This window comes from Nicrophorus vespilloides, unplaced genomic scaffold, assembly GCF_001412225.1.
Source record: "Nicrophorus vespilloides isolate i.1.1-1 unplaced genomic scaffold, Nicve_v1.0, whole genome shotgun sequence".
Classification (NCBI taxonomy): domain Eukaryota; kingdom Metazoa; phylum Arthropoda; class Insecta; order Coleoptera; family Silphidae; genus Nicrophorus; species Nicrophorus vespilloides.
In genome coordinates, this window is record NW_017096877.1 from 252646 (window position 1) to 274169 (window position 21524).

The 21524-nt window shown below is 31.2% G+C and overlaps 3 protein-coding genes across 3 annotated transcripts; all 3 read left to right on the forward strand.

Moving 5' to 3' along the window:
• The first annotated feature begins 12464 nt into the window (after positions 1 to 12464).
• On the forward strand, positions 12465 to 13936 carry LOC108558366 (fructose-1,6-bisphosphatase 1). The gene is made up of 4 exons (XM_017915261.1): positions 12465 to 12860; positions 12921 to 13065; positions 13120 to 13626; positions 13682 to 13936. Exons 1-4 carry the CDS (start codon positions 12685 to 12687, stop codon positions 13868 to 13870), a joined length of 1017 nt encoding a protein of 338 aa, XP_017770750.1. The 5' UTR covers positions 12465 to 12684; the 3' UTR covers positions 13871 to 13936.
• A 786-nt stretch (positions 13937 to 14722) lies between these two features.
• On the forward strand, positions 14723 to 16018 carry LOC108558368. Its single transcript, XM_017915263.1, has one exon. It carries the CDS (start codon positions 14753 to 14755, stop codon positions 15968 to 15970), a length of 1218 nt encoding a protein of 405 aa, XP_017770752.1. The 5' UTR covers positions 14723 to 14752; the 3' UTR covers positions 15971 to 16018.
• An 89-nt stretch (positions 16019 to 16107) lies between these two features.
• On the forward strand, positions 16108 to 17278 carry LOC108558367 (coatomer subunit epsilon). Its single transcript, XM_017915262.1, has 4 exons — positions 16108 to 16230; positions 16286 to 16738; positions 16792 to 17016; positions 17069 to 17278. The coding sequence occupies exons 1-4, from the start codon at positions 16126 to 16128 to the stop codon at positions 17207 to 17209; spliced, it is 924 nt and encodes a 307-aa protein (XP_017770751.1). The 5' UTR covers positions 16108 to 16125; the 3' UTR covers positions 17210 to 17278.
• The last annotated feature ends 4246 nt before the right edge of the window (positions 17279 to 21524 follow it).

A 21524-nucleotide genomic window follows, 5' to 3' on the forward strand; every position in this document is an offset into this window, starting at 1 on the left:
GGAAGAGTTTTCCTTCCCAATTTCCAATAAATTAAAATGCGATATCGCACAAATCTTCCTCTTTTCTCCATACATACATGTTGGTTTTCACTGTGTATTTTTTTTGCGGGAGAGACAGATAAGCGAGCAATAAATTTCCCTTGGGTATATGTGGAACTGTTTTATATGGGTACACAAAAATGATAGACGGTCCTCGATGCTGGCTGGTTCTCCACATTGCTTGCTTTTATTTCGGTCATTTTCAGTTTACTCGTTTTTTTTGTTGTTTGTTTTTTTTTGTTCGCTTTTGAATGATCGATTCTGCAATGTTAATGAGAAATAATAAGTTTACCACAATGCTCCATCCAGTTTTTATGGTCCACTTTTGGACATAGTTTCATGAGATGACAACACTTGCAGCAATTAACAACCCCGCACAATTGCACCAATTACACACACTTCCCAAGTTTTAACGCACTCCAGTTCCTCTTCGCGTTATACAACAGCCCTCTGGACACTAATTACTTAAGCTAACTTTTCTATTTAGTTCAGAAATTAATTAAATATAATGTATTAATAATATAAAATACATTTAGTTCTACAAATATACAATTTCATAAACAATTAGACTATATTTGTACATTTACATTTATTGATGCATATAATAACAAAAAAATAACAAATACGGATATTTGTACGTTACTTTAGTGTGTAAATAATTATGTACGTATTATTTAAAATAAGTGAGTGCCAAATGGTTTAAGTGAATAGAAGCTCAATAGGTGAGCTTTATGAAGGAATTAAACATTGTCATTTATTTATATAATTTTATATAAAATTTTAAATTAAATGAATTGAAGGAATTTTATTCATTTATATAAATATAGGGAATTGTAATTTATATTAACTTCTGCTAGTTTACTTTTCTATTTAAGATTATAAAGTAAGTAGATAGAGATACCTCGCCACTATCTTGGACTATTTAAAACCGGACTAATCGAGGAACTAAATAAATACAAAAAGAATCACACAGACTGGGGAAAAAAGTATAATTTATATATTAAGTATTTATTTATTAGAATTTATTTTTGCTCCATTAGTTGAATCTAAAAAAATAGAATAGTTCAATATTATATGAAACTTTTTTTTATTCTTAGTTAATTTTATCAACTGCCACTTAATATACTCTAAATTACTGGGCAAAAAAAACTGGCCAATATATTTTCATGCAAATAATTATGCAGTTTATTTAATTTGAAATTATTGTTGTTTTTAATTAGAAAATATATTTATAGTTGTACCGTTGTATATAAATTATATCATAAGTGCTATGTAATTATGTAATTACTTTTGACCTAAAGCCGTTGGCGTAGACAGTGTATCCAAATAACCTTAGTCTACCATTTATATTAGGCAATGGTCAACTGGAAGCCCTAATTAGATCCTGCAGCGAATAGTCGACTTACGATATTTGGGATAATCCAGTTGGGTGCGTAATTTGTTCCTGGAACAATTCACTTACATTTAGGTGAAGCCCAATTGAAGTTAATATAGGTCTGCACAAAACAGCAGTTAGTTATAATCAGGGGTCGGCAATTTATCTCTATAAGTAAATACGACCAGAAACGGATAATACCACGCTCCACGTTCAGTGTGATCTGAAACCCAACAAATGCAGATACTGTAATAGCATTAGATTTAATGCGTTCAACTTCTTTCAACAAGCAATCAACTATAATAGCATTTCATATAAACATTATATAGAATCTTAATATTCAAAAAATAAATTTGATTATAATATCTTATGTCATTTAAACAAATACAATAATAAATGAATAATAAGACCAACTATCAAGCAAACAATGAAACGGTTCTTGTACTTTCGATTCATAATTATATAATATTTTTTGTTGCAAAAAATGTTATTAATTAGTTTATTTTTAGATTATTTTAATGTTACGTATCTATCTATAAATTTAGGCCGAAAACTGCGCCCTTTTTATATTGGATAATAATTGTAAATATATATATTATACATAAAATGCACATTTTCAGTTTTACATAGTTTTTTCTATTTTGAATTTAAAATGTATATTATTAGGTATATTTCAGATAGTAGCATTTAGTTATAATTTTAAGTATACAATAACTCGCAAAGTGCGGACTGTTTGAAATGGAAGTAATCAAGTAATTTTTATAAAATAGATTGTAACTATAAATTAACGTTAAGTACAAAAAATATTGTAAGTAAACTCTAAATTTATTATCAAGTTTTACATTTGTTTCTGATTTTGATGATATTATATTTTTATAATAATAATTACAATAAATCAGGTTGTTATTATAAACTATGATTTATATTTTGGGAAATTTCAATTATTAACATGATTGAGTTTGATATTTCCCATTAGTAAGCTAAAAATAATAATATGTATTTCCTGGAAAATGTATTCCCAATTCCCATAAACACGTCATCACAGATATTCTTAAAGTTCCTTGTATTTAATACAAAATAATTCTATTTAAAATTGATTGTCATAATACTCAGAAATAAATTATATAACCTTTCATACATTCATATTGGAAAATTCTAAATATCATTTTTTTTTCTTATATTAAGTATTGGAGTTTAGTATTCATAAATCAAATATTTTAAATTGCAAAACTTATAGAACAAAATTAAAAAAATAATGTAATTATTTGCACTATTGCAAAATAATCCTTTTATAATAATATTATAAATCATCATATAATAAAGAACACGTTTATTATATTAATTCAACATTTTTATTGGAAAAAACATAAATTTTGTATAAAAAAAATAATTTTGTCTACTAACTTTTTATTCAATGAAAATCTTCAAACCGAACTGATCGAGTCCACAAAGTATTATTGTATTTAGAAAGTTTATTACATTAATATTTCTTTCAATGCATTAAAAAATTCTTAGTGAAATAAATTTTATATTATAAAATCAAATAACTTTACCTTTTAAACAATGTAGTTTTTTTTCAAAGTTTCATCGCGTTTTATTTCCTTGTTGAACATACATTTTACATAAAAAAAAACTCGCATTGCAATGTAAGCAAATAAAACATAATTGTTTTTTTATTAATATAATTCTTTGTTCTTGACAGACGGAAGTCACAGCAGGGGAAATACATAAGCCATTACGTTTTGTAACTGTGCCCAGGGATATTTGTCTGTATTTTTTCTTGCTGAATTGCTGTGTTTGTACAAAAGTTGCTCCCCGTCTCTGGGGTAATCGAGAATGCACGATATGCTCTCCTGTTTTCCTCTAATTATATCTGTATTCGTCGGGTAAAATAAGAACAGGTATTTGTTTGGTATAATTAATAAAATGCAAATGTGTTTGAAAATATATTTTTACATTCTAATAGATTTACATAAAATGTATAAGTTTAAATTTATATTATAAATACAAAATATTTTTACCCTATATTTTTAGTATTCTCGAAAATAATTGAAGTTATAACAATAAACAAATATAATAGTTATTAATCTACAATAAAATATACACAAATACGCATAATCCAACTAGTCAATTCCATCAATATGCAGCACTATTTGAAACCGCACTAATCGAGGACATTAAAACCGCATAAAAATGTAAAAAAAATAAGTTCTATCCGCCCAAAACAATATTATTCATATATTAGAACTCTGAAAATTAATTTTGTTTTTAAATTGTCTTAATTTGATAGAATCTCATAATTTACTCAATTCAGTAATTTCAGAAAAATTGAAATTAATTTGCATTTTTTCTTGGCTTTTCTAGTAGAAAACAACATCATACCTGAACACCAGTTTGGATTTCGAGAGTGCTATGAGAAGGAGAGTGCTGTGAAACAGGTAGACAGAGTTGTGGATGTAGTCGGCAGAAACTTGGCTGCTTTTCTTGACATCTCTCAGGCTTTCAACAAAGTATGAAAGTTAAAATAAAGTATACTACAATATATATAAATCGTACCTGGTGGCAAGAGAGTATCACGTGAAAATAAAAAATATAATTGGGGGCCTTATTGTACCTGATCTTCAGAGCAGATTTGCAAACAACACATCAGGTCACAGTGGCTACCTTTGCAGATGACACTGCATTCTTGCATACGATACTGACGGGGTACATGCTTCAAATCTGCTGTAGGAGACCCTTGATATTATCCAATATTGGATGAAAAGGTGGAGGATAAATGCGAATCAAACTAAATCCGTATAATTACCTTTATAATACGTAGACAAAGGTGATCACCAATTTTTCTAATCAACACCCCCTTACATCAAGCTGAAGGAGCCAAGTACACTTAAAGCCCAAGAGGAATCAAGTTGGATTGCAATTTAGACTAATGTACTGGCAATTGTAAATTATATCTGAGATATAGATGAATGAGGTACTAATATATAAAGCCATCCTATGACCAATATGTATAACATACAGTTTTGGGGTCTGCTTCCAACTCGAGAATAGATATAATACAGACGTACCATCGAAGACATTTCATTTTTGATACCTAGTTAATATGAGTTCAGAAAATCTTCCACAAACTACCATCAACAACTAGAAGTCCAACCAAACCATCTAGTCAACCCTGCTCACCAACACAACTAACCATCGACGGAGAATCAAACATACAAGCTACAAGATTTGCCAAACCGTTTCTAACTACTGTGTAAACTGTGCTTGTTCGTGTACATATAGATGATATAAGCTAGAAGTGAAGGATGGACTAATTATTTAGTTTCTTTCTGAACAATCGCAGTATTACAGCTTATTGTCCTGGTATATATATTGCTCAATTTGAAAAAAAAAACGTTTCTGTTCAAAGTAATTACAATTTTAATACTAACTACTATTTAAAATACTTAACATTATAACAAATTAATATAATTGTCGTTGTCACAAATAAACAACTATTCATGATGCTACATAATCCGTGATGCAATTACGGAGACAAAGTATAAATGGTGGCATCGCCTGGCACTATAAATGATGTACTTTCATATTTTATATTTCATAATAGAGTATTTTGTTTTATGTTATTTGATACAGACAATTTAGCTTAAGAATGTTATAACAAATTGAGATACGCTGGTGAACGTGTGATTTAAATCATCGTATAATAATGTCAGATTACGCAATGCACGTAGTTAATTATCCTGTAGTTGATTAATCTGAAGTATAACTAATATCCATACTAAATTGAGCCCGCCCGCGGTATATGTATTTTATATCAATTGATCCTAAATTTGAAATTCAATGAAAAAAACATAAAAAAATAACTATTCATTATTACTCAAGCAAATAAATATATACATTTATCAAGCTTCTTTTCCACGTATTTAATTATTGCCTAAATAATTATTTCTATACGTTTCTTTAAATGAACTTCTTCCATTTCCAGCCATTTACATGTAAAGAAATTGTCATAATTATATGTAAGAAATATGCGTAGTAAAATTTATCAAACTTTTTTTGCAATTAGTTGATAGCATGTAAATGCCTTAATAATTGCTACAAACCCGCTTCTGATATTGACTATTTGTAAGTTCCTAGCAGTTTGTAAATTTACATCTTTGTAATAGAGTCTTTTACTTGTAAAGTAATTGTCATGTATAATTGTATGTTCAAATGTTGTGTAGTAAAATCTACCATAAAATATTTCTACATATTATTATTTTCCAATTATTAAGAAGTATATATTTGTAAGTTCATAGAACTAGAATATTTTACTTGTATAATAATTGTCAGGTATATTTAAATCTATCATAACTTCTTTTGCAAGTATTCGTACAAGTTACTTTTCAATTGTTTGGTAGTGTGTAATTGCCTTCAGAACCACTTCTAATGTAGACTATTCGTGGGTGCATAACAGTTTGTAAACAAGTTTGGTATATTATAGAAAATTTGTGGAATAACAAGAGTTTGGAGGAGCATAACTTCTAGGAAAAAAGTAAATCAATGGCCTAGATGTGGCGTGCACATATTCTGCTCTTCGTAATTAGGACAACTTTTGGTATTTGTGTTTAGCCTGTGCTTTTTCCCTCGTCGCATACTTTCGTTTCTGCCACTCGAAAATTTGTTTTAATTAAGCAAACACGTCCTAACTAAACAGCGATAGCAAGGACCGAAAAGATAAGAGGCTCGAAGTTGATCGGTTACGTAACCCATCCGCCCCCTCACGCCGGGTCTGTGCTATAATGCAGGAACGAAACAATGCGTATACACAGCAGCAGCAGCAGCAGTCGGAGAGACATCGGGCTCTGGGGGGGTTGATTTTGGTTTGGATTCGAGGGGTATGGGGTTTGGTTGTGGGTGGTTGGTTGGCAGCGGCAGCGGAGTTGTTGTAGGTGAACGACCGGGAACGACCCAGACCGACGGCGGCAAGGATCGATTCCTGCACTGCACCCGGCTTGCGCATTGCGCACTTCCTCTACCGGGGGGCGGGAGGGACGCCCGGATTTTCCACCCTTTTTGTGCGCCAGCTCCTGCTCAGTTAAAATCATCCTAGGACTTATCAGAAGACCTAACGAAATTAACGGCCGCCCCTCCGCTTCTTTCAGACCACGTACAACAATAAACAAAAGGAGCGGCCGCCGTTGCCACCGCCACCCCTCGATCGCAACATGATTTTCTGTTTTGTTACAAATAATGCGAATCTCTGCTACATTATTAATTAGCCTTTTATATTTTGGCGGGTAAAACCAGCAGCACCTCTGCACACACACACACATGCACAGACTCATACAACCCCCGACCTGCAGCCGCAACGCTCCCCCCAACACCCCGCAGTCGGGCTGCCACCAACTATCGAGCTACGGTGGAAAACCTGCTGTCCATGGAGTTCCATAAACGCGTGCTAAAATGGAAAACCGGAACTCACCCCGCCTAGGCGCGCTTACACACACATGCACAAACCCATCCATACATACACACACCGAGAGGGCAGAGCTCCACTGCAGCACACATACAACCCCTCCGCATTTATGATTTATTTATGCCGCCAGTTAATATTAAAGTCCGCCAGTTATTTCCGTCCTCGTTTAAATGTTGCCTGCTGCAATCTACCACCCCCTCCCCATACGAAGGGAAACAAAACTTCATCCCCCCACTCCCTGTCTGCTTATTTTTGTTGCTGTTGTTCATTTTTTTTTGTATGTGTTCCATTCGCACTATTCTGAACCCATTGTTTTATTTCGGCCTCTCCCATCCCATGCGTTATTAATTACAAAACCTGGAAACATCCCTCATGCATGCTCATTTGCTACGGCCACCAAAACAACAAAGGCTTCTAAATTCAATTTCGCCCCAAGTCCAAATTTCATAACAATAATAATGGGGAACGTCGGTCTACTTCGTGCATATGCATTTGCAAAATGTGATAACATAACGTACACCACGCCATTTTGGGTTGTTTAACATCTTTATATTCCTTTGCAATTTCCATCTAATTATTTATAATATTTATGTAATAGCAATAAATAAACAATATATATTCAGAAAATATACATTCTATAAAACGCTGCTTACAATAAATTTTCTCGATTTATGTAAGTTTTCCTATTTTTAATATCAATAAATAATTATTATCTTTAGTAAGAAGATATAAATTGCTGCGCTCAGTAACACTATGTATTTGTTGAAAACATTAAAATTTATTTTACTGATATTATATAAAATACTATTTATAAATATTTTATTCGATTTATGTATCTTTTGCAATTTAAAAAAAAATATTTTTTTACATGTGGCTCTTTACAAAATATAAAAAAAAACGAATTGCGACCTCTTTGGCCTCATGTGTGTCCACCCCTATTAAATACTCAGTTCAGTTGACGTACACAAATTGCCGTTAAGCAAATATACATTAATCAGATGGTGAATTTGCTATAAATGCAAGTATTTATGATTTGCTAGTGTTTTTCCTATGTTTGTTCACAAGTCACGTCTAATCCAGTGTTTCCCAACACAATTTGATTTTTAAGCGAGACAATTCGAAAATGGACACATTTAGAATTTAACCTTATGGCGTATTATGTGTATGTTACATAGGGGTATAAGAATTTTAGAAAGGTTTTGGTGAGGCATGACGCAAAATAATAATAATATCATAGATATGACCGGATTTGAAAATTATTTGCAGTTAATTGCAGTATTCTAAATAGAAACTTAAATTGTGATTATGTTAAAATACTCATAAAAATGCTAAATATATTTATTAAATACTTAATTCTATCAGACATATTTGTAGCACCAAAACTAAGAAAAAATAAATAAATAAATGACCTATGCGCTTTGCAACAAATATTTTTTTTATTTTATTATTATATTATATTAAGGTTTAATTTTGTTTTTTTTATTGTCGCTATAAATGTTATTATTATTACAAATAAAATAATTTAAAAGTTGCATTCATTCCGCTTATTTGGTATTTTATATTTTGAATGGGGGAATGGATTTAAAGGTTTATGGAGAGGGTTATTAGATAGTCGGATTTCATGAGAATGCGGGGATCTGAACGTTTGGATATTTGGAGGCTTTTCAAAGTAGGGTTTCTGCATTAGAAAAGGATGAGGAATCCGTACGTAAGCAATTTATACATGGACGTACAACATTTGTTATATATCTATAAGTTACGAAACATCAAGCAAACTAAATCACATGAACTGGATTTACTATTATCTATAGAATTATAGAGGTGGTGAACATAATTAATCGACTACAGAAGAAAATGAGTGCGCAAAATAGGTGTGATGTTATTGGCATACTGAAGGATATATAGGTTATGATGGAATGTGATTGACGTTGTACATGTAAGCACAATGAATTATGTAATAGGTGTCAGATCGAAGAACCTTGGGGAACCTCCTGTCCGCAGAGAAGGATTTGGAATAGGTGGAGCGGATCTCTACATCATCTATTAGAATGACTTTGAAAACATGATCGAAGGAAGTTAAAAAAAAAGAAAAACAAGAGAATATTTGAAATAAATGTATTTTAAAACTTCATACCGGCAAAATAGACTATTTTGTCAGTATTAAGTTTGGAAATTTGAAGTAAAGATTGTGAGAACAACGATTTTAGATTTTCTAAATATATTCAATAAACATATTCAATATAATAATTATAGAGAAGTAAATATCTTTATTTAAATTTGCTATTGACCAGTTCTAAATATAATTATTATTTAATGAAAACAATCGAAATTGTTAGTGCAATGCAAATGACAATATAAAAATAGTCACAATAAACAAAGTATGTGAATTCCAAAGAAATGCAAGTGTTGATAATTGAAATATTTGCTGATCCTATACTTATTATTTATTATTCTTATAAACTTTTTTTTATTAATAGTATACACAGCTAAAACAAACAATGAAAATTATGTATTAATATTTTGGATTAATGATCCGAAATATTAATAACAAACATGTTAAAAACGACGCAATTTCCTGGCAATACTGCAAATAATAACTTCTCTTCAAGTGCGCAAACAACATAAATGTAGCTGACTAAGTTCAAATATCATATTTAACAATGGAAACACTCTCAGCATAAATATTCATTTGAGAAACACGGAACATCTGTAAATAAAACTTCCACGTATTCCAAATATTTACATTATTTCATTTATATAATTTCTTATTTATAAATATATTTAACATTTTTTAATTTTCTAAACATAATATAAAACTACAAATTATTTACAATAATTAATTTCATTATTTTTCATATCATGATCTAATTTGTTCATTTTTTTTTGCTTTTACATTAAAACATTTCTACCATAATTTTCCTTCATCTAAAATTATGTTCATATCCTTCTAATTTGCCCATGTTAATCCATTTCTTGTTTAGTTTGTATTTAAAACAGCTTCTACTTAAAGTACAACAATACCTTGTGCGGCCAATATGCCGAACTATTTGAAACCGGGCTATAAAGTTGAAACAAAAAATGAATTATGTGTACAAGGATAATTTTGTGCCCTGATTATTTGGAATTATTTTGATTATATTTTATTGAATCAAAATTTAGTTTGTTTCAAAATTTTCAAATCGAAACTGATCGAAGTCGCACTATGCGCAGTATTGGAATATATTGCAGTATTGAGTACAACATTGATATATACATTTATCTTTAAATTATTTTTTTCGGATTTCGATTTGATTCATTTTCTTTTTAAATTTCAAATCTGAATCTGTTGTCTTCAAATACAAAAGTTCTTTCAATAACAAATATTTTCAGAAATTGTAATATTACATCAAATCCGCATTTCAAACTTAAAGTCACTTAAAATCACTTAAATATTAGATAGAAACTTTTATAATATAAGTATTTTTTTAAATTTATAATATTCAGATGACATTTTACCTAGTAAAATAAAATGATATATAAGCAGAAATCATGACTAGACAGACAGCAAGTAATATACGAGAACTTTAGCTTTTAAAGTTGGTTCTATACGGACATTGAAAGAGATATATCATCAAAGGAAATTACATTTTGCACTGAAATGCATAGGTTCATGCGATGAACAGTTTTGCACTATGGAGTGAGTAAAATTTCACTAACTAAAAATGTAATAATCTTTGCAATGATATTTTTACATTACAATATTCGATAAAAGCCTATTTAATCAAATTATATTTTTTGTAGATTCATCAGCTAATCTCATCATAAAATATATTTTCAATTTTATGATCATGGACATTTCTGATTTATCAAATGCAGCAATGCCTCACATAGTGTTGGTAATCGGTTCCGCACTGTTTTAAACCGGACTAATCGAGGACTTTCAAACTGCACAAAAATAGACTTGACCATATAGAAGAAGAAACAAAAACTGATAATTTAAGTATAATATTAACTTTGTAAACTAAACTCTTAGAATTTATTTTTATTTTGCTCAATTAAAATTTATTATACTAAATAATAAACCAATTTAAATTGAATAATAATTATAAAATTAATCTGATATAATTTTATTGTATTCCAGTCTTATATGTAAGTGATTTTAATTACATAATAAAGAAATATTACAGAAAATATCCTGATGTTGTGCTACTACATATTTAAAACGATATTAATAATTATGGTTATCTAGTTTGTTAGTATAGTAATTTTGGTGCAAAGCACCGTATTATATAGGCCCATTTTCAAATACCATCTACAATAATGTGCTTACACCGCGCAATATTCATAAAATTTCATGAATAGTATGGACACATACAAATTGTTTGAAAAATTGCCTTTGGTAATACTACACTATAGTACGATATAAAAACATTTAATCAATTTTAACCAATTAAATTCTATTATGTAATAATTACATAAACCTAAACCATATAAAATTGGAACTATTTAATAGTAGAAATAATTCTCTCTTTATAAAATTCTAATTCATAGATTTATAAGAACATTTCTCTGGTGTAAAACCAATCAAAGTTTATGTTATTAATATATCTTACTTATCATAATTATTTTGCAAAATGTATGTATTAAATGTTATGATAAAATAAAGTAAAATCCAAAATAAATGTTTAATCTAACTATAACTAATTATGTATTTAATGGCACGTCTACTTTTTCACCTTGAAATAAATCTGATATCGGCTAATCCTAATCGATATATACGTTCAACTAATCTTGACCATCTCTACACAACGACAACTTTTTCCTTTACTTTGTATAAAGAAAGTTTCATTTTAAGATTCTTTTAGTATTGTTGGTTATTTATACTTAGCTCTTTTTACTTATTATTAGTATATTAATTCTGTATGTTTATAAATCTTCTTTTAGTTGTTTATTTTGTTGGATTCATTAACATATATTCTTTAATTTTATTTGTATATTAACACCACCTACATTAATATTATAGACTAAAATATGTTCTATATTATAAACATCTATACATAAGAAGAAGAAAAAAAGTACAATTTATACATAAATAAATTTTAACATACAATAAAAAAATATATATTAATAGGCTGGCAAAAGGGCTAACGACCGAGGTCTTTCATATAAGTATCTATTTATTCAGATAATTTAAAAAAATGTTAATAAAAAAGTATTGGATTTTTTTTACAAAACATACATTAAATTTTTATGTCTAGACTAGACAGCAGCTCCAATTTTAATAGTGAATAAAATAAAATGTACTATTGAGTATAGGAGAATACTGAATCAATTTGAGAAATTCCAATTCAATTAGATAGCTTTTTAAACATAATAATCATCAGTAATATATTTTTTTAATTCAGTTCAATAGGTGTTTATTTATATTTCAGAATATTAATTAATGGATGTTACTTAAAAAATGTAACAAACACCAATTACATAACGTTCAAACTAAATTTAGAACAGATATATTAAAATTTAAATAAGTGCTTCAATTTTGGTATTCTTCACAGAGTGAATGCACACGACACCTAGATTGTAAACTTCAATATACAAATATGTGCGCGAGTACAGATAACTACAGAGCGTGGATCTTACACGCTCACTAAAAATACAATCGTTAAAAGTCAAGAGCAATTTTAATACATAAGATACGCCAAGATAACAGCATTTCTCTTGTCCTTGATGACGTATCGTGTATAAGAGCGCGATATCTATACTACTCGCGTTAGAACTTTCTAAACAGCTGGCAGTCAAGTATAGACAACTGCAGTGAACGGCAGTTATCGAAATGGCTTCGCAGGGTCACCCGTTCGATTCCGATTGCATTACTCTCACCAGATTTGTTCTGGGTGAGCAGAAGAAATGCCCAAACGCCACCGGAGATCTGACCCAACTTTTGAACTCCATCCAAACTGCCGTCAAGGTGGTGAGCTGCGCCGTAAGGAAGGCTGGAATTACAAAATTGTGAGTTAACGGGAATGTCAATTCAAATAACGACTTGACTAAAATTGTGTTGATCGGCAGGTTCGGAACCGTCGGCGAAACCAATGTCCAGGGTGAAGAGGTCAAGAAATTGGACGTCCTCGCCAATGATTTATTTATTAACATGCTGAAGTCGTCCTATACGACGGCCCTCATGGTTTCTGAGGAGAACGATAACGTTATCCAAGTAAGTTTCCTGTGGTACGACGAGAACGCTTTGAATTAATAGTAATCCAATCAGGTGGAAACTGATAAGCAAGGGAAGTACATTGTTTGCTTCGATCCCCTCGACGGCTCATCCAACATCGATTGTCTCGTATCGATCGGCTCGATCTTCTCCATTTTCAAGAAGGAAGACGATAGCCCGCCTAGCTTGAAGGATGCCCTTCAACCTGGCAGCAAGGTCGTCGCAGCCGGCTACGCTCTCTACGGAAGCGCAACCATGATGGTCTTGTCCACCGGAAACGGAGTGAACGGATTCATGTTGGACCCTTCCATCGGTGAATTCGTCCTCACCGAAAAGGACATGAAAATCCCATCCAGAGGAAAGATTTACTCCATCAACGAGGGATACCAATACATCTGGGATGATGCAATCAAGGAGTATGTCGAGTCTAAGAAAGATCCTGCTAGAGGAAAACCATACGGCGCTAGATACGTCGGATCCATGGTAGCCGACGTCCACAGGACCATCAAATACGGCGGTATTTTCCTATACCCAGCTACATCCGCCTCTCCAAAAGGAAAGGTATTGCGTTAAACAATTAAATGAAACACACTTATTTCAACTGTTACGTTTTCAGCTGAGGTTGCTGTACGAATGCATCCCTATGGCCTATCTTGTTACACAAGCTGGTGGCTTGGCAATCGATGGACAAATTCCGATCCTCGACGTCGTACCCGAAAACATCCATCAGCGTTGCCCCATCTTCTTGGGCTCGAAAGAGGACGTCTTGGAAGTTGAATCTATCATCAAGAAACACGCAAAATGAATGTATACAAATACTGTGATAATTTAAGAAAAAAGTAAATGTTTATTTTTTGAATTCGTTCGACAATTTTCCAAGTATACAAATTAATGCAAATAAATACTTTTTGTTGCTTCCATTCAGTGTCACAAAAAAAAATCATTTCATTACAAAATAACTTAATCGCTTGTGGACATTATCTAATCGACACGGCTTACGTTACTTTTAATCGAATGTAAACAATGTACCAATATTACGATAACTGCCGGGTTTATCAAATACTTATCATCTATGATGTGTACGTTGTTTAAACTGTGAAATGTAAGACCTAAAAGAACAAAAATCAGAAACATCACTTCAAAACATTGTACATATACAGTAACACGGATTAAGTACAAAGTCCTTTATATATTTTATCGTTTGCAATTTTTTTTGTATATATTAGGATTTGTTATATGTCTATTATATCTACAATGTCTTGGTTGAAACGTAATCTTATACGAAAATATACAGCAATCAGATTTGAAGGTCAAGGTCACTAAACTTAACTTTAATTTAATTTGAAATAAGTAATCATATATATTGCCTAAACCACAAAATTCGTAACTGTAACAATTTAACCATACCTTATAATATATTTGATTGAACTGATATAAACTAAATTAAAGAATGTGATAATTTGCAGATAATAGTAACCTTAAATATAATATAATTCGCGCCATCTCAGTAGTAGTTTATGAAGTTGCTTGTTACAAGTAGTTGAGTTCAAAACCATTTAACCCTAACGGCCGAATTGTTAGTAATTGCTAGTTATACTCAGTTATACTGACAACATTAAGGAGAAAAAGTCCCAAAGTTTTAAACAGTTAGTGATAATAACAGAAAAAGTGTTCAGTGGTGTTAAGAATGGCTTGCAATGTGAGTTTATTCAAAACAAAAACAATTAAAGATAAGGAGAACAAGATCCATGAGGAACTGTACAATAACATTTATTTGTTGACATTAATGTATCAAACTTCAAAGGAATTTGATCATGTTTTTAAGAAGGATATGTTTACGAAGAATAACAAGGCTGGTTTCCATCAGGTGATATATTATTTGCTGCACATACTAAATCCCAATGTGATGAAACAGAAGTTACCATCATGGCCTCCCTTGGATATAAGATCTGAAAATCAATTCCGCAATGAAGTTATGAAATATTCAAATGAGCTGAATAGCATTTATGAGAATGCTAATATCCCGACAGTGCTGACTTCACACTTAATTTCACCAGGGGGTTATAAATTTGTTAAGTTCATGTTGAAAATTTCACAACTTGTTCTGTATGAACATCTAAAAGAGGCTAAACAAGATGTAATGTTGACAATGATTAAGCCAACAAAATCAAAAATAATGAATAAAAGGAATATAAGCCATTTGGGAATCATACATACAAAGATACATGAAGAATGTGATCAAATTAAAAGTGAATTTAACTTAGTGTTTGCTTCTTATAAAGAAAAAGCTGAAAGTATGAAGAACCAACTTCAAGGATTTAATAAATCATTGCCTGCATTAAGGAATGAAGTAAGAGATTTAAAAGAGAGCAATACAGACATTGATATAGATGAGATAGACTTAAAATTAGAAGGCATCAAGAAGAAAGTGAATGAAGTGAATGATGTTAGGGATAATTTTGTTCAAGCTCAAAAGTTGCTGAATTCTTTACTGTGTAAAGAAAATTTGTTGGAGTATAAACCTGGTGAATATAAAATTCCACAAGAAATATCTCACCTTATAAATCCATATGCAAACCAATTGAATTTGTTTAACATTTTGGAAAGTTTTATACTATTGATGGAAAGGAAATTCTTCCAAATAAAACCAATTGATGCCAGTGAAGTTACAGCCAGTAAAGAAAAATATGAATCATTTAATGAGGAATTGGAGAAACTGCTGAAGAAGCTTCATGGAATTTGTGACCATCTAACTATGTTTAAAGCAACACTCAATCATGTTGCAATCATCAAGAAGAATAAGTCCAAATCACTTGATATGGTGGAATCTGTAGAGTCATTAGATTCAGTATTGGCTGTGCCGTTATTGGATACTCCTCCTAGGAATCGTAGTATCCTAAAATAACTTTGTAAAAGGGAATATATCAAATAAATCTTACTTTTAAATACGAAATTATTGTTTCTTTGGTTGCATATATCACTGAATGTTTCAATGTTGGCATTACTTATTAAAACTTCGAGTTGTTGAAAAATGTCAGTTGTTGTGATTAATCTGTCAAAATGGCACGTCAGCAACAGGACGTTGATGAATTGTTCGAAATTAAGAACTTTTTCTATATTGGAAATTACCAGCAATGTTTGAACGAAGCTCAGAAATTGCGCAAGGTATGTGTACCATAAAATTGTCGAAGCATCATTACTTATTCATCACATTTATTAGGTGTCCACTCCAGAAGTGGCTGTCGAAAGAGACATCTTTACCTACAGGGCTTACATGGCCCAAAAGAAGTTCCTCGTAATTCTTGATGAAATCAAGCCTTCATCTCATGAGAAAATTCAACCATTGAAAATGCTTGCTGAATATCTCCATCAGAAGAACAGAAGAGATGCAATCATTGCAGATTTGGATCAAATGATGTCTGGCAATGTCAGTGTTGATAATGACACTCTTATTATTGTTGCTGCAACAATTTACATGAATGAAAAGAACTATGAAGCTGCATACAGAGTTTTGCACACCAGTGAATCTTTGGAGGCGATGGCATTGATATTAGATATATTGCTGAAGATTAATAGACTTGATCTTGCTAAGAAGAAGTTGAAGGAGATGTTGGAGAAGGATGATGATGCTACTTTAACTCAACTAGCACAAGCCTGGTGCAATGTTGCAATTGTTAGTATATTTCATAAATGTTGTTTTAACTTAATTAACTGTTTTTATTGAAGGGAGGTGAAAAAACTCAGGAGGCCTTTTATATTTACCAAGAGATGGTTGATAAATATGGTTCTACACCTATGCTACTTAATGGACAAGCTGTAACTTTTATTTCACAAGGAAAATATGAAGAAGCTTCTGTTGCTCTGCATGAGGCTTTAGATAAAGATCCCAATTACCCAGATACTCTTATTAACATGATTGTTTTGGCACATTGCACAGGAAAGGAAGCTGAGGTATTTAATTCTGCCAATTCTTTTTTTTTTAGTAAATATAATTTTATTCTAGGTTTCAAATCGTTATCTGTCCCAGTTGAAAGAGTCTCACAGTGAACATCCCTACCTCAAAGATTTGCAAACCAAGGAAATGGAGTTTGAGAGACTGTGCACACAGTACACGTTTTCTAAACCAGCTTCTGTTCAGGGTTAACATTCCTGTAATTAAGTATTGTATTCATTTTTTTTTGTATATTTTAATGTAATAAACCTTTAATCATTATTGCCTTGATTTCTATTGACTACAAATTTGTGATTGACATATTTCGATATTTAGTTGATTTAATATATTAAAAAAAAAATGGATTTGAATGGTAAGTTCTTTATATAAATATACAATTCGCGCTGATGGATTTCGTTTAAATATTAGATGATGGAATGCCGAAGGTGAAGAATAATCCACCGTTGTATCCGATTTTCGTGATTCCCATTTTTCTGATGCTCAGCATTCCAGTTCGAATGCTCATCAAAAGATTCTCGCTGCCACTTGCTCCAAACGTTTTCCATGTTATTCTTGCTGCTATTTTCACCGCAATTTTGTGTAGCTTCAGTGCGTTACATGATAGTTATTCCGGCATATCCGGAATTCACCCAGACTACTTTCTTTCCATATTCCTTCCGGTTTTTATATTTTCACGTATCTACAGAATGGATTTTTACATATTTGTTCGTTGTCTTCCACAGACTATTATTATATCGACTTTCGGTTTTCTCCTGAATGCCATTATACTTGGTTACATTATTCGCGATATTTTGCATCCTAAGTGGAATTCAACTATGGGCATAATCGCTGGTATAATCGCGGTACCGGTTCAGCCGAATTACATAATAAATATGTTCAAAGAATTGGCTAAATATAAGTATTTAGGAACGATGCTTGAATCGGAAACAATTCTCACATTTATTCCAGTTATTATAAGTTTCGATTTAAGTACTGGTTACAACGAAGGAATTATTTCCAAATGGTATCATTTCCTTTTAATAACTATGCGATATTTGATAGGTGGAATAATTGCAGGTCTTATAATGGGGAAAATAACTGCATTATTGATGTGTTGGTTATATAATGAACCACTTGGAGCATTGAGTGTATCTATCGGTATGACCTTCCTTACATATTACCTTTGCGTTTTCATCTTTGCATTTTCTGGCATTTTGGCTATTATTTGTGTTGTATGTTTTATAGCTGTCGAGAAGCATAGGTTTTCATTAGAAGTAGATGGATGTTTGTTCAGTTTCTGGGGTACTTTGAATTATGTTGTTGAAATAATAATTCTAATGAATTGTACAACTGAAATAATTATACATATCAGTAGGATATTCGATATTCGCGAGATATACGGTACAATTATCACGTATTTTGCTGCTAATATCACCAGATTTTTTGTGTTCCTTCTGATGGGCTTAATTTTGAATAGACTTGCGTATGACGTTAATTTGCGATGTTTGATGGTTTTGGGATGGAGCGGAGTAAAAGGTAACGTGAATCTGTTACTCATTCTGCTTTTGCTTGAGGATGAATATACATTTAACATGGCACAAGAATTTATATTAGAAGTGATGATTTATACCTTTCTTTCATTGGGTATAAATAGTACTTCAATGAGAATGACCTTGAAACTAATTGGTTTATCCGAACTATCCACTGCTCGTCGCACAAATATGAATAACTGTATGCGATTTATTATGGAAAAACGACTTTGCATCATCAATATTTTGAAGTTGAATCGTTATCTATCTGATGCCAACTGGTCATTGGTTAGATTAGAAACAGTCATGAAACATCCATACAAATTGAAGGTGAGCGATGATGTTGATGATGACGAGGACGATGAATTTATGTGGAATTCACGTAATATGATTTGCCCCGACTGTTTGAAAGAAGTTCCTTTGGAAATATCAGACAAGGAGATGGAAGAAATGCTGAAGTATTTAATATTTGCTCTTGAACAGTATTCACTTAAAAATATTGTATCTTAAATTTTAGGGATGCGCAGGTTAAGATTTTGAAGGCGAAAAAGGTTTCCGTAATAAAACAATACGAGAAAGGAACAATAAATAAAAATTGTCTACAAGTGTTAGCAAACGCTTTAGAAGTTATGATCGAATCAAATCCGAAGAGTAATTCATTAGAGCTTAGAGCATATTTAAGACAAGATGTAAGTTTAAAATTTATTTACTATATTTATTTACTTTTGTACTACTTTAAATTTTAGACATTTCTAGTTTTTATTCATGGTTTGCTAATGAAAGTAAATAGTGATCGTCTAATTAAACCACCAAAATGCACTTTCAGAAGACTATGCTTTTACTTGATGATGCACAAGGGATATGATTTTGTTAATTATTTGATAATAATTATATGTACAGTGATGATAATTCTAATTCGGACACATCCTCTATATACATGGAAAATGTTCCAGCTTTATACAATGTGGTTGTTCTTTGTCATTGATTTCCTAATCAAAATATACGGATTGTCTCGTCTTGGACTTTGCGATGGCGTGAAGAAATATTTTAAGTATAGTTTTTAAATATATAAAAAGCGAAAGTTATTAAAATAATTTTAGATCATATTGGAATGTTTTCGACTTCGTAATGTTAACCGAGGAATTTGTTTACCTCGATTGCACACTTTACATGTATATTAGAGGAGGCAGGATAATATATTATTATAAACCAATGAAATATATTAGAACTTTTAGAATTTTCAAAATAATTTATTTACTACGTAGTTTATCTCGAAAAATGTTGCAAGTAATTGAGTACAAAATAGATACAAAAATTTGCTTCGGTTATGATTTAGCTACTGTACGAATTTAGATACTTATTTAATATCAATATAACATTAAGACTTTTAGGCAATTGTCAATAGCTGCGACGAAATAACAGACATAATATCGCAGTTGATTGAAATCCGTGTAATTCGTGATATACTTTTGAAACAAGTACGTGATGAAAAGCATATTTTGATTAAAGAGATGGAACAAGTACAGAAAGAGCGACCTTGGATTGCGATAACTGTTAAAACTAAACAAGCCATCAGAACAACTTTAAATGCAATGGAAGAATCACTTAACGACTTGAAGATGTCCGGTTTCGTTGATAATATTGAGTACACATTGATTTTCAAAGAAATATTTGAAAAGCAGAAGTTTCTACGAAATATGAAATTCGTTCAACCTAGTCCACCTAAAGTTATCTTTAATGAAGTACCGTGGATGGCGGAGGATGAAGAAATCATTGATTTCTTATATAAACATGTTCAAACCGTTTCCTGGGATGCTGGAGAGGTGGTTTGCAAAGATGGATCCTTCTCGAGCGGAATTTATATTGTAGTTACAGGTAAGTATTCTAGATAAAAATAAGTAAATTATTGGATATGTAAAATTCAACTAGGTTTGTTGCGTTTGAAATATAAACCGAAGGAACAAACGTTAGAGAATCTTCGTGAGTTTGGAAAAATACCAGTCGTGGATTATTTATCAACATTGAAGTTCGATACAAAATTAGATGATAATATTATGTCTGGTAATAGTATTGGTGAATTAAGTGTTCTTACTGGTAGACCCTATGATTGTAACATAATTACCGATTCTCCGAGTCAGGCTTACTTACTTACTACTGAAGTAATGAAAGAAGCTATGAGATTGAATAGTAATCCAGTTAGAGGGTAAATTTGTATAGATTAACAAATTGTTAATAAATAATTAAATTTGTTTAGATTGGAAACACGAATATGGAAATGCTCTACAATTAATTTAGCTGTGGCATTATTAATGGATATTCCTTTATATCAATCTTTCACTCAAGAACAGATTAAATTCAAATTGGAAAAATCGTTCGCGCCGAACCTACGTTGCTACAAAATGTTTGTAGTTACTGAAATGATGGATGACATCATATTGTTAGAAGGTATTGCATCAGATTACAACAGTGGAGAATTATTCGTTGCTCCAATGGTAATACCCAGGTAAAAAGAACGAAAAACTAAATCAAATCAAGATATAAAGAATTATTTCATTTTAGGACCATACAAAAATTAATTCTTCCTCAGAGTAGTTATTTAGAAATTGAGGAAAAAATTGATACCAGATTATTAATAATACCAATGGGAGATGCTAAAGCATATGAAATAATGGAGTTTGAAGAAGAAGTTGCTGAATTGGTTACTTAAAATATTGGCAGTTTTTATTTGAAAATAATAAACAAACATATATGTTTTAGGTATCAATTGCGTCCAGTAAATGCCTTTTGCATTCGGTCCTGGATCATAATGCCAAAAAGAAGAAGTTGAAACGAAAAATGGAAAAGGAATCTCGCATGTTTACTAAAGAATCTGTAATATTATTATTAGTTGTAGTTGAAAAAATATAATATACAATATTTTGTAGGATCTAACTATATTCAACGAAAGTGATAACAAGTTTGAGGTGTTGGATGATGTTCAATTATTACAAGTTCCTGTT

Bases quoted from the DNA above. Each gene is read 5' to 3' on its own strand.
- LOC108558367 (XM_017915262.1), top strand. From the start codon at position 16,126: ATGGCACGTCAGCAACAGGACGTTGATGAATTGTTCGAAATTAAGAAC. The intron at 16,231-16,285 runs GTATGTGTACCA...CACATTTATTAG, and splicing joins AAGCTCAGAAATTGCGCAAG to GTGTCCACTCCAGAAGTGGC. The intron at 17,017-17,068 runs GTATTTAATTCT...ATTTTATTCTAG, and splicing joins GCACAGGAAAGGAAGCTGAG to GTTTCAAATCGTTATCTGTC.
- LOC108558368 (XM_017915263.1), top strand. From the start codon at position 14,753: ATGGCTTGCAATGTGAGTTTATTCAAAACAAAAACAATTAAAGATAAG.
- LOC108558366 (XM_017915261.1), top strand. From the start codon at position 12,685: ATGGCTTCGCAGGGTCACCCGTTCGATTCCGATTGCATTACTCTCACC. The intron at 13,066-13,119 runs GTAAGTTTCCTG...TAATCCAATCAG, and splicing joins AGAACGATAACGTTATCCAA to GTGGAAACTGATAAGCAAGG. The intron at 13,627-13,681 runs GTATTGCGTTAA...TTACGTTTTCAG, and splicing joins CCGCCTCTCCAAAAGGAAAG to CTGAGGTTGCTGTACGAATG.